This window comes from Salmo trutta, chromosome 24 (genome assembly GCF_901001165.1).
Source record: "Salmo trutta chromosome 24, fSalTru1.1, whole genome shotgun sequence".
Classification (NCBI taxonomy): domain Eukaryota; kingdom Metazoa; phylum Chordata; class Actinopteri; order Salmoniformes; family Salmonidae; genus Salmo; species Salmo trutta.
The window spans coordinates 5041523-5057330 of NC_042980.1; the positions used below are offsets into that span (position 1 = coordinate 5041523).

At 42.3% G+C, this 15808-nt stretch overlaps 1 protein-coding gene across 2 annotated transcripts in view; it reads left to right on the forward strand.

The window, feature by feature from the left end:
• Window positions 1–15808, forward strand: part of dnah7 (dynein, axonemal, heavy chain 7) — a 247939-nt gene that overhangs the window by 12891 nt on the left and 219240 nt on the right. For both annotated transcript variants that reach the window (XM_029710817.1, XM_029710818.1), the window contains exons 14-18: window positions 799–877; window positions 4545–4769; window positions 7644–7790; window positions 8157–8477; window positions 13691–14058. In XM_029710817.1, the coding sequence (XP_029566677.1) occupies window positions 799–877; window positions 4545–4769; window positions 7644–7790; window positions 8157–8477; window positions 13691–14058 (1140 nt within the window). The remainder of the gene's footprint in view (window positions 1–798; window positions 878–4544; window positions 4770–7643; window positions 7791–8156; window positions 8478–13690; window positions 14059–15808) is intronic.

Consider the following 15808-nt stretch of genomic DNA (forward strand, 5'->3'; position numbering starts at 1 on the left):
GGCCTTGTTCAGGAGCAGAATAACAGATTTTGTACCTTGTCAGCTCGGGGATTCGATCTTGCAACCTTTCGGTTACTAGTCCAACACTCTAACCACTAGGCTACGCTGCCGTTTTGATTATGTTTTACTGGTAATAGGGACATACGTAAATGCCGACAAAATAACTTGTGTCTGTAACATTTTTTTAACTCGGCAAGTCACTTAATAACAAATTCTTATTTACAATGATGGCCTACCCCTGGCCAAACCGGGCGACGCTGGGCCAATTGTGGGACTCCCAATCACGACCGGATGTGATACAGCCTGGATTCGAACCAGGGACTTTAGTGACGCCTCTTGCACTGAGATGCAGTGCCTTTGACCGCTGCGTCCATGTGTGTGTGTTAATGCTTAAAAGGCAGCTAAAATGTTAAATATCGGTTATCGGTATCGTTTTTTTTTTTGTCAAGGAAAATGTCAGATATCGGTATCGGGCCAAAATGTCATATCGGTGCGTCACTACTTTTGACCAATACCAAATAGAGCGCAGGACCTTAGCTGACCCCACTTCATGAACAAGTTTTTTTTCTTTTACAAAAACAAGTGTTATAGCGCTACATTATTGACCTTTAAATCCCAATACCATTCAGAACTCCCTGTAAAGTGCCATCATTCACTAGTCAGACTTTCATGCTCTGGCCTGGCTGTGCTGCCAACGACTCTGAGTTCGCTCTAATATTGTCTGACTGCAGGCTCTGTGATGAATTACCAGATCCCCTGTGTGTGCATGCGTGTGTGTGTGTCCTGTGTGTACTGCAGGCTCTGTGATGAATTTGAGAAGATCGCAGAGAATGCACTGAGCACCCCTCCCAACACACAGGAACTGATGGAGCTCAAGGTAAGGTCCCCCGTTACACTCGCTGCTGCTGCTGTAGTGTGTATCATGAGTGATTCGAAACCCAGACATAAAATTCCATGATTTGGGGAATTTCCACAGAATGTAAACTATAGAACAGTCCTTTGGAGGAAGAATTGTTGACAGATTTGATATTTGTATCTAAAAGAATAATCAAAAAATAATAATAACCAAAGTTACTGGAATCTTGAGTAATTTTGGTAATTAACAGAAAATCAATAGCAATAGTTGCGGTAAAGAGGTTAATCGAACTCGACCAAAACAATGGAATTGCAATGGAAACACGTGGGGGAAAGATCCTGAATCTCCTCATTGCCCCCTAGAAAAAGTAGCCTACATTTAGGCTATTGTTTGTGTATTTCACACCATGTTGACGTAAAAATTGGAGTAAAATGCTTGAAAGGATGTCAATCCCAACGCATGCTTATGTCATTGTCACCAATCAACTGCATTATGGTTAAAAACGACTTTGACTACCACCAACAATTTCTTTATGCTAGCTATGCTAACCAGCTTATGACAGGTTGGTTGTTTACATTTACATTTTAGTCATTTAGCAGACGCTCTTATCCAGAGCGACTTACAGTAGTGAATGCATACATTTCATACATTTTTTTCCCCGTACTGGTCCCCCGTGGCAATCGAACCCACAACCCTGGCGTTGCAAACACCATGCTCTACCAACTGAGCCACACAGGACCGCAATAAAAACAATGTGCGCACAACCATGGGACACAACAGATGAGGTTGGCTTAGATTGTTGACAACATGTAAGCTATATTTCGTTTCCAATGTTTATTGAAAAGACAAATACATTTGCACAATGACCACTCGTTGTTTCTCAAATACATTGTTAGTTGTTGGTTAGATTTTAGCCATATTAGCATTGACATGAAATCAGTCAAAACACCTCAAAACAAGACATGATCTCAATCGTGGACTACAGGAAAAGGAGGGTCGAACACGCCCCCATTCACATCGACGGGGCTGTAGTGGTGCGGGTCGAGTGTTTGAAGTTCCTTGGTGTCCACATCACCAACAAACTATCATGGTCTAAACACACCAAGAAAGTTGTGAACAGGGCACGACAACATCTTTCCCCCTCAGGAGACTGAAAGGTTTTGGCATGGGTCTCCAGATCCTCAAAAAGTTCTACAGCTGCACCATCAAGAGCATCCTGACCCGTTGCATCACCGCCTGGTATGGCAACAGCTCTGCATCCAACTATAAGGCGCTACAGAGGGTAGTGCGTACGGCCCAGTACACCATTGGTGCCAAGCTTCCTGCCATCTAGGACCTATATATTAGGAGGTGTCAGAGGAAGGCTCAAAAAATGGTCAAAGACTCCAGTGACTCCAGGTCCTAGACTGTTCTCTCTGCTACTGCACGGCAAGCGGTACCGGAGCGCCAAGTCTAGGTCCAAAAGGCTCCTCAACAGCTTCTATTCCCAAGACGTAAGAGTGCTGAACAATTATTCAAATGGCCACCCAGACTATTTACATTGATACCCCCCCCTTTTGTTTTTACACTGCTGCTACTCGCTGTTTATTAACTATGCCAAGGGTTTGTAGGTAAGCATTTCACGGTGAAGTCTACACCTGTTGTATTCGGCGCATGTGACAAATAAAATTAGATTTGACTTGATAACAAGATGACGCAAGCCACTTACGATTCCCCACATTGCAGTTTCTTGTCATTCTTGATAGGTATCTGGCCATCCAGAATCACAACAATAGGCAGACTTCTGCCCCATGGAAGCGCCCACATTGTTTTCGTCATGTTGTCAGCCAACCCATTTATAGGAATGGAAGTTAGCATTTAGCAGACACTTCTTCTAAACCTGAAAATGGTCAACATCTAAATGTTATGCACCGAAAACAGTCAAATATATCAAAATCGGACTTAAGTGCCTGTTGTAATACATAAATCTTGAAGGATTTGACGAATATCCACTTTGTTAGATCAGATTTGTTGAATGTGCGCCAATATGCTCAATGGAATGATCTGCGCTCTATTGACTCCTTTACTGCATCTGCAGTTGAAGTCGGAAGTTTACATATACCTTAGCCAAATACATTTAAACTCAGTTTTTCACAATTCCTGACATTTAATCGTGGAAAAAATTCCCTGTCTTAGGTCAGTGTGGATCACTACTTTGTTTTAAGAATGGGAAATGTCAGAATAATAGTAGAGAGAATGATTTATTTCAGCTTTTATTTCTTTCATCACATTCCCAGTGGGTCAGAAGTTTACAGAAGTTTACATTGTCTTGGGTCAAACATTTCGGGTAGCCTTCCACAAGCTTCCCACAATAAGTTGGGTGAATTTTGGCAAATTCCTCCTGACAGAGCTGGTGTAACTGAGTCAGGTTTGTAGGCCTCCTTGCTCGCACACACTTTTTCAGTTCTGCCCACAAATGTTCTATGGGATTGAGGTCAGGCCTTTGTGATGGCCACTCCAGTACCTTGACTTTGTTGTCCTTAAGCCATTTTGCCACAACTTTGGAAGTATGCTTGGAGTCATTGTCCATTTGGAAGACCCATTTGCGACCAAGCTTTAACATCCTGAATGATGTCTTGAGATGTTGCTTCAATATATCCACACAATTTTCTTTCCTCATGATGCCATCTATTTTGTGAAGTGCACCAGTCCCTCCTGCAGCAAAGCATCCCCACAACATGATGTTGCCACCCCTGTGCTTCACGGTTGGGATGGTGTTCTTCGGCTTGCAAGCCTCCCCCTTTTTCCTCCAAACATAACGATGGTCATTATGGCCAAACAGTTCTATATTTGTTTCATCGGACCATAGGACATTTCTCCCAAAAGTATGATCTTTGTCCCCATGTGCAGTTGCAAACCGTAGTCGGGCTTTTTTTGTGGCGGTTTTGGAGGAGTGGATTATTCCTTGCTGAGCGACCTTTCAGGTTAAGTTGATATACGACTCGTTTTACGGTGGATATAGATACTTTTGTACCTGTTTCCTCCAGCATCTTCACAATCAAAAATATAAAATAACACATGTGGAATCATGTAGTAACCAAAAAGGTGTTGAACAAATCAAAATGTATTTTATATTAGAGATTCTTCAATGTAGCCATCCTTTGCCTTGATGACAGCTTTGCACACTTGGCATTCTCTCAACCAGCTTCATGAGGTCGTCACCTGGAATGCATTTCAATTAACAGGTGGGGGTGGTATAGACAGCCCTATTTGGTAAAATACCAAGTCCATTTTATGGCAAGAACAGCTCAAATAAGCAGAAACAGTTCAGTGAGTTTTATTTAATAGTCCTACATTTTTCTATTTTGAGTCTGGTCGTCAGTCAGTTTCCTTGGGATTCATTAAAACAAATCACACATTTGGTAAACAAAATAGCTGTCTAACTAAGCATTATTACACCTCAGCATTGTCTAATTTGATTGTTGTGTACTGTCCCTGTTAAACAAATTATATAATAAATAATACGTACCATATTGAGTGGTTACTGTTTATTTTGAGAAATGTTAAAGTACTTGAAATTGTTACCCTTGTCATTTCCTAATGAACCTCAGAAATACCAGCAAACACATCTGTAAATAAAAGTAAGCATCACTATGACCTTCTAGTTTCCTATTCCCAGAATTGACCACATTCTATCCCACTTTACCAGGCATTTGTGGACAAGGTGGAGGCCACGGAGATGCCCCTCCTGGAGACCAAGCTGTCAGAGTCCAAGACCCGTCTGTGTTTCCTAGTGGACTATGTCACCTTCTCCCCTGTGGACATGCGCCTCAACCGGCAGACCTTCCAGTGGCACACACGAATGCCCTCCATCTTCGAGGAGCACCGGCAGATTACCAGGGAGAAGACAGAGCAGTACCAGGGTGGTCTTAAGGTCAGTTAGACAGCAAAGGGAGGGATAGTGGGAGCAAAATGTGCGTTTTATTATTGGACCAGGTCCAGGTAGTCCCTCCCTGTTTCACTCTGTTTTCGTCAGTTTGGTGCCTGATGAACATTACCCTGATGATCTGTCTAAGCCACTCTTGAAAGTTAACAGTACACCAAACCCTCAAAAATAACCTAAAACAACCAATTATCCTCCACCTCACATCAATGACATACAGTACTTTGTATTAAAATGACCTTGCAACAAAACTCCAGCATAAATCACTACAGATCACCATTAATTTAAAAAGTTGTCATGTCCAGACCATTTATTAACTTGTATTTATTCAGGGTAGCCCAATTGAGACTACAGTCTCATTCCCAATGGTGCCCTGAGTACAAACATTGTCTCACAAACAGGAAGAAAAATATACCTTACAAATAAAACCAGAAGAATATAAATAACCACAACACCACAATGTCAACAAATAAACCACTACCATCAATCGAAACAACTGCAATCCTCAATTCATTCAACACCCGAGTCCTAAACTCCCCAAGTGGCACCAGGGAACAAGATGCAAGGAATTTAGTAGGTTATTCCAACAATGTTGGCACTAAAACTAAAGGAGGATTTACCTAAATTGGTCAAGACCCGAGGGACCTCAAGAGTTAACCAATCCTGCGAGCGGATTTGGTAGCTCATTCTTTTATGCGTTAGCAACAAAATTAGGTGAATTGGAAGCTTGTGTAGTAGAGCTTTGTAAACAAAAAAATGTATAATTAAGTGATCTATGGGACTTTAATGAGGACCAGCAAACCTTTTGATACAGGATGCAGTGGTTAGTATTAAAACTGTCACCTGTGATAAAGCAAAGGGGACTATCGTAGACGGCATCCAAAGTTTTAAGAGTAGTGGCTGCTGCAATCTGGTAAATGGTGTCACCGTAGTCAAGAATTGTCAGGAAAGTTGACTGTACAATCTGCTTCCTGCTATTTAGGGTGAGGCAAGATCTATGTAAAAAAAGAAAAAGACTAAATATATATATACACTGCTCAAAAAAATAAAGGGAACACAAATAACACATCCTAGATCTGAATGAATGAAATAATCTTATTAAATACTTTTTTCTTTACATAGTTGAATGTGCTGACAACAAAATCACACAAAAATAATCAATGGAAATCCAATTTATCAACCCATGGAGGTCTGGATTTGGAGTCACACTCAAAATTAAAGTGGAAAACCACACTACAGGCTGATCCAACTTTGATGTAATGTCCTTAAAACAAGTCAAAATGAGGCTCAGTAGTGTGTGTGGCCTCCACGTGCCTGTATGACCTCCCTACAACGCCTGGGCATGCTCCTGATGAGGTGGCGGATGGTCTCCTGAGGGATCTCCTCCCAGACCTGGACTAAAGCATCCGCCAACTCCTGGACAGTCTGTGGTGCAACGTGGCGTTGGTGGATGGAGCGAGACATGATGTCCCAGATGTGCTCAATTGGATTCAGATCTGGGGAACGGGCGGGCCAGTCCATAGCATCAATGCCTTCCTCTTGCAGGAACTGCTGACACACTCCAGCCACATGAGGTCCAGCATTGTCTTGCATTAGGAGGAACCCAGGGCCAACCGCACCAGCATATGGTCTCACAAGGGGTCTGAGGATCTCATCTCGGTACCTAATGGCAGTCAGGCTACCTCTGGCGAGCACATGGAGGGCTGTGTGGCCCCCCAAAGAAATGCCACCCCACACCATGACTGACCCACCGCCAAACCGGTCATGCTGGAGGATGTTGCAGGCAGCAGAACGTTCTCCACGGCGTCTCCAGACTCTGTCACGTCTGTCACATGTGCTCAGTGTGAACCTGCTTTCATCTGTGAAGAGCACAGGGCGCCAGTGGCGAATTTGCAAATCTTGGTGTTCTCTGGCAAATGCCAAATGTCCTGCACGGTGTTGGGCTGTAAGCACAACCCCCACCTGTGGACGTCGGGCCCTCATACCACCCTCATGGAGTCTGTTTCTGACCGTTTGAGCAGACACATGCACATTTATGGCCTGCTGGAGGTCCTTTTGCAGGGCTCTGGCAGTGCTCCTCCTGCTCCTCCTTGCACAAAGGCGGAGGTAGCGGTCCTGCTGCTGGGTTGTTGCCCTCCTACGGCCTCCTCCACGTCTCCTGATGTACTGGCCTGTCTCCTGGTAGCGCCTCCATGCTATGGACACTACGCTGACAGACACAGCAAACTTCTTGCCACAGCTCGCATTGATGTGCCATCCTGGATGAGCTGCCCTACCTGAGCCACTTGTGTGGGTTGTAGACTCCGTCTCATGCTACCACTAGAGTGAAAGCACCGCCAGCATTCAAAAGTGACCAAAACATCAGCCAGGAAGCATAGGAACTGAGAAGTGGTCTGTGGTCCCCACCTGCAGAACCACTCCTTTATTGGGTGTGTCTTGCTAATTGCCTATAATTTCCACCTGTTTTCTATTCCATTTGCACAACAGCATGTGAAATTTATTGTCAATCAGTGTTGCTTCCTAAGTGGACAGTTTGATTTCACAGAAGTGTGATTGACTGACTTGGAGTTACATTGTGTTGTTTAAGTGTTCCCTTTATTTTTTTGAGCAGTGTATATATATTTGTTTAAACATTAAGTCTTTGTCAATCCATGCCCAGATATTTATAGGTGGGAACCCGATCGATGGGAGAACCATCCAATTAATAAATACAGTATGTAGTCCATCTGAAATGTTTTTGTGAGAATTAGAGAGCAACATATATTTAGACTTGCCCACTTTAAGTACAATACCACTGACTCACCTACTTTGCTAGTGCATACGAATCTCCAAATGTGTATCTCTCCCACTGTATTTCCTCTTTAGCTGCGGTGTGAGAGGTTTGTGGAGGAGCTAGAGAGCTATGCCAAGCAGGCGGAGGAGTTTGTCACCTTCGGGGACCTGTCCGAGCTCAGCAAGTACCTGAAAAAGGCACAGACCCTTAACTCCAAACTGGACACCGCCATGGAGAAGGTGAGGAGGATTGGGACCATCAGCTTTTCGCCAGGGTTTTATGCAATTAGCATGCTTGCTGAAAGGGGTTGATCTAAAATAACAGTGGACAATGAAATATTCTTGTTCTTCTCTGAAATGACTGTAGAGGGCAGCAGAGACAGTATAATAAACTGATGATGAGTGTTTGTGTTTACATATGGTGTGCAGGTTCAGTATCTCCAATAACACACACCCTCATGTATTTTTAAAAAACTGTTTCACACTGAGTAATTTTTTTGATAATTAATTAATGATGGCTTTCTTTTGTTACCACTGTAATTGCCCATGGTGTCAGCAGTCCACTTTGCCTTGATGTCTCTGTCTCCACCTCCCTTCCCCCTACAGATCGAAGGCTTCAACCAGGAGGAAGAGGCCTTCAACTGGCCCATGTCCCAGTACCCGCAGCGCAAGAAGGTCCAGGACCGCCTGCTCCCCTTCCTCCGCCTCTACGAGACGGCCGCAGAGTTCCAGAACCAGCACCGTAAATGGGTTCACGGGCCACTGTCGGCGGTCAACCCAGACAAGGTGGAGGGCGATGTGGGCAACTATTGGCGTGCCCTTTACAAGCTGGAGAAGGGTTTCGGGGATATGCCCAAGGCTCTGCACATTGCTAGCCGCGTTAAGGCTGAGGTGGAGGCCTTTAAGGAGCACATCCCCCTCGTACAGGTATGTAGCGGTTGATCGAAAATCTTTGCACCTGAAAACGTAATCTAACACCTGCCTCAGACCACTCGTAGAACAGCTAAGTGTGTCGTTAATATATATATATGTATATATATATACACATATATATATATATACACATATATATATATATATATATATATATATATATATATATGTATGTATGTGTATATATATATATATATGTGTGTGTATATGTATGTGTGTGTGTGTGTGTGTGTGTGTGTGTGTGTGTGTGTGTGTGTGTGTGTGTATGTATATATATATATATATATATATATATATATATATATATATATATATATATATATATATATATATATATATATATATATATATATATATATATATATATATATAATATATATATATAATATATATATAATATATATATATAATATATTTTCCTTGTTTATTATTTTCCCCTAACCATACCACCCGTCCCCTAATTGGAGTAAACTAATGGACAACAATACATAGGCTTCCACTTAACAAATTAAATCTGAGGTAAACGCTGCCAAGGTTCTATCAACACATTGCCTGTAGTACTCGCGCATCAAAAACTCTCGACCATTGTTACTCTCCCTTCCGGGAAGGCTACAAGGACCTCCTCCGCCCTCTCTTCGGCAAATCAGATAACGACTCCATTCTGCTCCTTCCTTCCTATAGGCAGAAACTCAAAGAGGAAGTTCCCGTGCAAAGGTCTATTCAATGCTGGTCTGACCAATCGTAATTCATGCTTCAAGATCGTTTTGAGTTTGCAAACGACACAACAGTAGGCCTGATTACCATCAATGACACGACGGCCTACAGGGAGGTGAGGTTGTGACATGGTGAAGTTGCACCCAGGTGCAGAGAAGAGACCAGACGAGGGATTAGTGGTTAACGATAAACATAATACTTTACTGAGAAATGGTAACGGAAGGATCACAGTAACACTCGGAAAACAAAAAACACTAAGTCTCAAACTCACTCAGGAGACCAAGGCACACAATTCAAGCTTCAGCAAAGGACAACAGAAAACACACCTGTTTTAACAGGGAAATCATATTGAGTAAATAGGACACACCTGGGTGTCTCTAGGATGGTCTCTGCCGCCCTCTGGTGACAGGTGGAACCATGACACTGGCGGAGTGGTGCCAGGTAAATGACCTGTCCCTCAACGTTAACAAAACGAAGGAGCTGATCGTGGACTTCAGGAGACAGCAGAGGGAGCACGCCCCAATCCATGCTTCAAGATTGTTTTTATCATGTGGACTGGGATATGTTCTGGGTTGCCTATGAGAATAACATTGACGTATACACAGACTGAGTTCATCAGGAAGTGTATAGGGGATGTTGTTCCCACTGTGACTATTATAACCTACCCAAAACAAAAAACGTGGATCGATGGCAGCATTCGCGCAAAACTCAAAGTACGAACCACCGCATTTAACCACGGCAAGGTGACTGGGAATATGGTTGAATACAAACAGTGCAGTTATGCCCTCCGTAAGGCATTCAAACAAGTACAGAGACAAAGTGGAGTTGCATATCAACGGCTCAGACACAAGACGTATGTGGCAGGGAGTCCAGAAAATCACAGATTACAAAGGGAAAACCAGCTACCAGCTAAAACCAGGACACCGACGTCTTGCTCCCCGACAAACTAAACACCTTCTTCGCCTGCTTTGAGGATAACACAGTGCCATCGACGCGGGCTGCTCTCGTTCTCCGTGGCCAACATGAGTACGGCATTTAAGCATGTTATCCCTTGCAAGTTTGCCGGCCCAGACAGCATCCTTAGCCGCGTCCTCAGAGCATGTGCAGACCAGCTGGCTGGAGTGTTTACAGACATATTCAATCTCTCCCTATCCCAGTCTGTTGTGCCCACTTGCTTTAAGATGTCCACCATTGCTCCTGTACCCAAGAAAGCAAAGGTAACTGAACTAAATGACGATCACCCCGTAGCACCCACTTCTGTCATCATGAATTGCTTTGAGAGGCTAGTTAAGAATCATATCACCTCAACCTTACCTAACACCTAGACCCACTTCAATTTGCATACCGTCTCAATAGATCCATGGACGAAGCAATTGCCATCGTACTCCCCTATCCCATCTGGACAAGAGGACTAACCCTGCACCTTAGAGGCTGCTGCCCTATGTACATAGACATGGAATCACTTTAATAATAGAACACTGGTCACTTTAATAAAGTTTACATAGTGTTTTACTCATTTCATATTTATATACAGGGTTCTAGTCAATGCCACCCTATTAAACGACTGCTGTATATATATGCTCTTCTGTCCTACGTATTCTACAGATATACTAAATATTCTATCCAGATACCATCCATAATGTCTATACATCCCATCACACGCACATACAGTGCCTTCAGAAAGTATTCAGACCCCTTGACTTTTTCCACATTTTGTTACATTACAGCCTTATTCTAAAATGGATAAAAAATCCTCTGCAATCTACAAACAATACCCTATAATGACAAAGCAAAAACAGGTTTTTAGACATTTTTGCAACTGCATAAAAAAAAAAACTGGTACCTTATTTACATTAGTATTCAGACCCTTTGCTATGAGACTCGAAATTGAGCTCAGGTGCTTCCTGTTTCCATTGATCATCCTTGAGATGTTTCTACAACTCGATTGGAGTCCACCTTTGGTAAATTCAATTGATTGGACATGATTTGGAAAGGCACACACCTGCCTATTTAAGGTCCCACAGTTACCAGTGCATGTAAGAGAAAAGCCCAAGTCATGAGGTCGAAGGAATTGTCCGTAGAGCGCCAAGACAGGATTGTGTCGAGCCACAAATCTGGGGAATGGTACCAAAAAATGTCTGCAGCATTGAAGGTCCCGAAGAACACAGTGGCCTGCATCATTCTTAAATGGAAGAAGTTTGGAACCACCAAGACTCTTCCCAGTGCTGGCTGCACGGCCAAACTGACCATCGGGGGAGAAGGGCCTTGTTCAGGGAGGTAACCAAGAACCCGATGGTCACTTTGACAGAGCTCTAGAGTTCCTCTGAGGAGATGGGAGAACCTTCCAGAAGGACAACCATCTCCAAATTTGTCCAAATTTGAGATAGTGAACGGATGATCTCTGCATGTGTAGTTCCCACTGTGAAGCATGGAGGAGATGTGACAGTTGTGGGGTTGCTTTGCTGGTGACATTGACAGTGATTTATTTAGATTTCAAGGCACACTTAACCAGCATGGCTACCACAGCATTCTGCAGCGATACACCATCCCATCTGGTTTGCACTTAGTGGGACAATCATTTGTTTTTCAACAGGACAATGACCCAACACACCTCCAGGCTGTGTATGGGCTATTTGACCAAGAAAGAGAGTGATGGAGTGCTGCATCAGATGGCCTGGCCTCCACAATCACCCGACCTCAACCCAATTGAGATGGTTTGGGATGAGTTGAAAAAGCAGCCAACAAGTGCTCAGCATAACTCCTTCAAGACTGTTGGAAAAGTATTCCAGGTGAAGCTGGTTGAGAGAATTTCAAGAGTGTGCAAACTGTCATCAAGGCAAAGGGTGGCTACTTTGAAGAATGTAAAATCTAAAATATATTTTGATTTGTTTAACACTTTTTAGGTTACAACATGATTCCATATGTGTTATTTCATAGTGTTGTTGTCTTTACTATTAATCTACAATGTATAAACTAGTAAACATGAAGAAAAACCCTTGAATGATTAGGTTTCCAAACTTTTGACTGGGTCTATATTTTTATTTTATTTAACCTTTATTTAACTAGGCAAGTCAGTTAAGAACAAATTGTTATTGACAACGACGACCTAAAAATATAGGACAAAACACACATCATGATAAATATATATATATACTCCGACATTGCTCATCCTAATATTTATATTTTTCTTAATTCCATTCTTTTACTATTAGATTTATGTATATTGTTGTTAGATATTACTGCACTGTTGGAGCTATGAACACAAGCATTTCGCTACATCCGCAATAACATCTGCTAAATATGTGTATGTGACCAATACATTTTGATGTTATTTTAGTAATATTTTGTCTTGCACATTCCCCTCTGAAGGGCACATATACACAATCCATGTCTCAATTGTCTCAAGCCTGAAAAATCCTTCTTTATCCTGTCTCCTCCCCTTCATCTACACTGATTTCAAGTGGATTTAACAAGCGACATCAATAAGGGATCATAGCTTTCACCTGGATTCACCTGGTCAGTCTACATCATTGAAAGAACAGGTGTTCCTAATGTTTTGTACACTCAGTGTAAACAGTAGGCTATAGGCCTAGTTAAATCATATTGAAATACATTTTATGTTCAATCAGTTGAATCATTTTTTGCTACTTGCTACTGTCTGTAATTTATCTCAATGTATGTCATGATGTGTAGCCTAACATATACACAATGATGTGACAAATCGGTGATTTTGTGCATTTTATTTTGCAGCCGTAGGTGGTAATATCTCTCTAGGAGCTGATTTTGTTGTCAGTATTGTGAAATAATTATAATGTTAAGGTAAGATTTTAATGGAGAAAGCTGATCCGAGAGCAGCGTTCCTTTTCTTTCGATCCTATCAGTATTGATACACGCTCCAACTACGCACTTAGCGACAGTTCACTTTGCGTGCGTGGTGTTTTAGGAAACGCATGTTACGTCTTCGGTCGTTGTAGGAAAGATGCATTGTTTAAACACTTGTAAGCCTAAGTTCCATCGCTCTCGGGAAACAGGGCCCTTTTACATCACACCGACCCTCATGGTTTAGGCACTGATTTATTATTATTCTGTCTACTACTGACACTGGGTTAATTGATTGTATTCATGTAGCACTTTCCACTAGATCTCAAATAACTTTTACCTTGTATTGCAGCGGCCAACTCATGTCACCCAACACTAATCTTTTACAGCTAGTTCTTAACAGTATAAGAATAGCATCATACATTTCCCAGTAATATGAGGATACAGTACACGATAAAACAGCCTGCTGCTGTTGCTGTGTAACCCTAGGTGCTGTGTAACCCAAGGCTCATTGACCCCACACTTTGCCAAGACACTGCACACTGGGTGCTTCCCAAATGGCAACCTATTCCCTATGTAGTGCACTACTACTGTAGCTATGGGCTCTGGTCATTTAGGATGTAGGCACAGTATATGACACAGACTAACAATAAACCAAATCCCCTCCAACTAAGGTGCTGTGTAACCCGGGGCTACGTGACCGCCACTGGAACACCATGTCGGCGGTGGTGGGCTTCCCGCTGCGTCCAGCAGAGGAAGGTGCCTGTGTGGCCCGCTTCCTTCCACTGCGCCTGGAGGCCCACCTGGCCAGCTTCGAGGGCGTCAGCGAGGCGGCCAGCAAGGAGCACTCGCTGGAAAAGGCCATGGAGAAGATGGCCCTGGAGTGGGGCGACATGGACTTTGCCCTGCTGCCTTACCGCGAGACTGGCACGTCCATCCTGTCGTCAGTGGACGAAGTGCAGATGCTGCTGGACGACCACATTGTCAAGACGCAGACCATGCGGGGCTCGCCCTTCATCAAGCCCTTCGAGGCTGAGATCAGGTGAGGAGGGGTGCGGTATAAAATTAGGTGAGCAGGTGAGGAGTTTAAATTACAGTTAAAAAATACTGTGCATTTTGTACAATATTCTCCAATTGAATCGTACACATATGTCTTACACAGTACTTGTCTGGGTCATATTCATTTGGCACTAAACGGTAGAACATTTACTGAAACTGGAAGTTCCAATAAGAACTGCTTGTTTTTGTTTTCCATATAATTGTTTTTTGGGGGGGATACGGTGTGCACATTGAATATTCTCCCAATTACCACCTTTATTGACAACAATGGAGAATTGAATACATCTGATTTGTAATATGAATAAAGGCCCTTCATAAACCCTGTGTCTTCTAGGAACATTTCAACCCACTTAATCCCAACATTACTCCCAAGTTTCACCATCATTGTAAAGGCTTCGTTATTTTGCTGCTTTGGCAAAGTAATTTCTGAAGATTATTATTTATATTCATGTGATTAGTGATGTATTTACATTTGTCCCTCATTTTAAGGCCAACCCCGTTAAAGCAAACAATTTACCCCTTTAAAATAATGCACCATTCCACCAAGTTAAATTATTCACAGCATTCACATTGTTTGGGGCCTCTGAACAGCGTGGTGGGAAAGGAAGTAAGTCTTCTCTCTCTTTTTGGTCTATTAATAATTGTTTTATCATTTTTGACTGAGGTGCTCGAGCTCAACACGTCAAGCCTGTTCGCTCAATTCACTTTAGGAAACATGGATTTTGATTTAACTTTCATTATGTTTGGAACATATGTATAATTACTAATTTCATGAACACCATGTAGTCCCGTGCTCTTCACCACATGAGGAGTAATGGCCGATTTTCACCTAAAACCTCAACCCTGTAAATCGTCAACCTTGTTAGAGGCCCAATGTTAACTTTATTAGTTTGATATTATATGTGAGTTTATTTGTACAAGGGGTACTTGATCAATGAGAACATTTTGGATTTATCTCAAACATGCTTTTAAATAATAGTTAGGTAGTTAGCTACATAAGTGTCCGTAACAGGGTTGACAGACAGTGTGGTAGAAGTGCAGATAAAATGCTCTTAGTTCATAGGACTTTAATCCCTGAGATGGGAAAAGGTGTTTTTCCTTAGGCTAAACATATCCTTCATGCAACTTAATGTTGAAAGAACAAATATTTTAAAGTTAATTTCTTAAAGGTTTGCATGCCCAAAATGCACCCATTTCGTGGAACAACCCAACTGTTGTCTAGGTCCTAACATATGCCTTGACTTTTTCCACATTTTGTTATGTTACAGTCTGAATTTAAAATGTATTAAATTTAGATTTTGTGTCACTGGCCTACACACAATACCCCATAATGTCAACGTGGAATTATGTTTTTAGAAAGGTTTACAAATGAATCAAAAATGAAAAGCTTAAATGTTATGGCAAGCCTAAATAAGTTCAGGAGTAAACATTTGCTTACAAGTCACATAATGGACTCAATAATAATGTTTAACATAATTTTTGAATGACGTCCTCATCTCTGTACCCCACACATACAATTATCTTTAAGGTCCCTTAGTCGAGCAGTGCATTTCTAACACATATTCAACCACAAAGACCAGGGAGCTTTTCCAATGCCTAGCAAAGAAGGGCAGCTATTGGTAGATGGGTAAAAAAAATAAGCAGTCCTTCCCAACTCAGTTGCAGGAGAGGAAGTAAACCACTCATGTATTTCACAATGAGGCCAATGGTGACATTAAAACAGTTACAGAGTT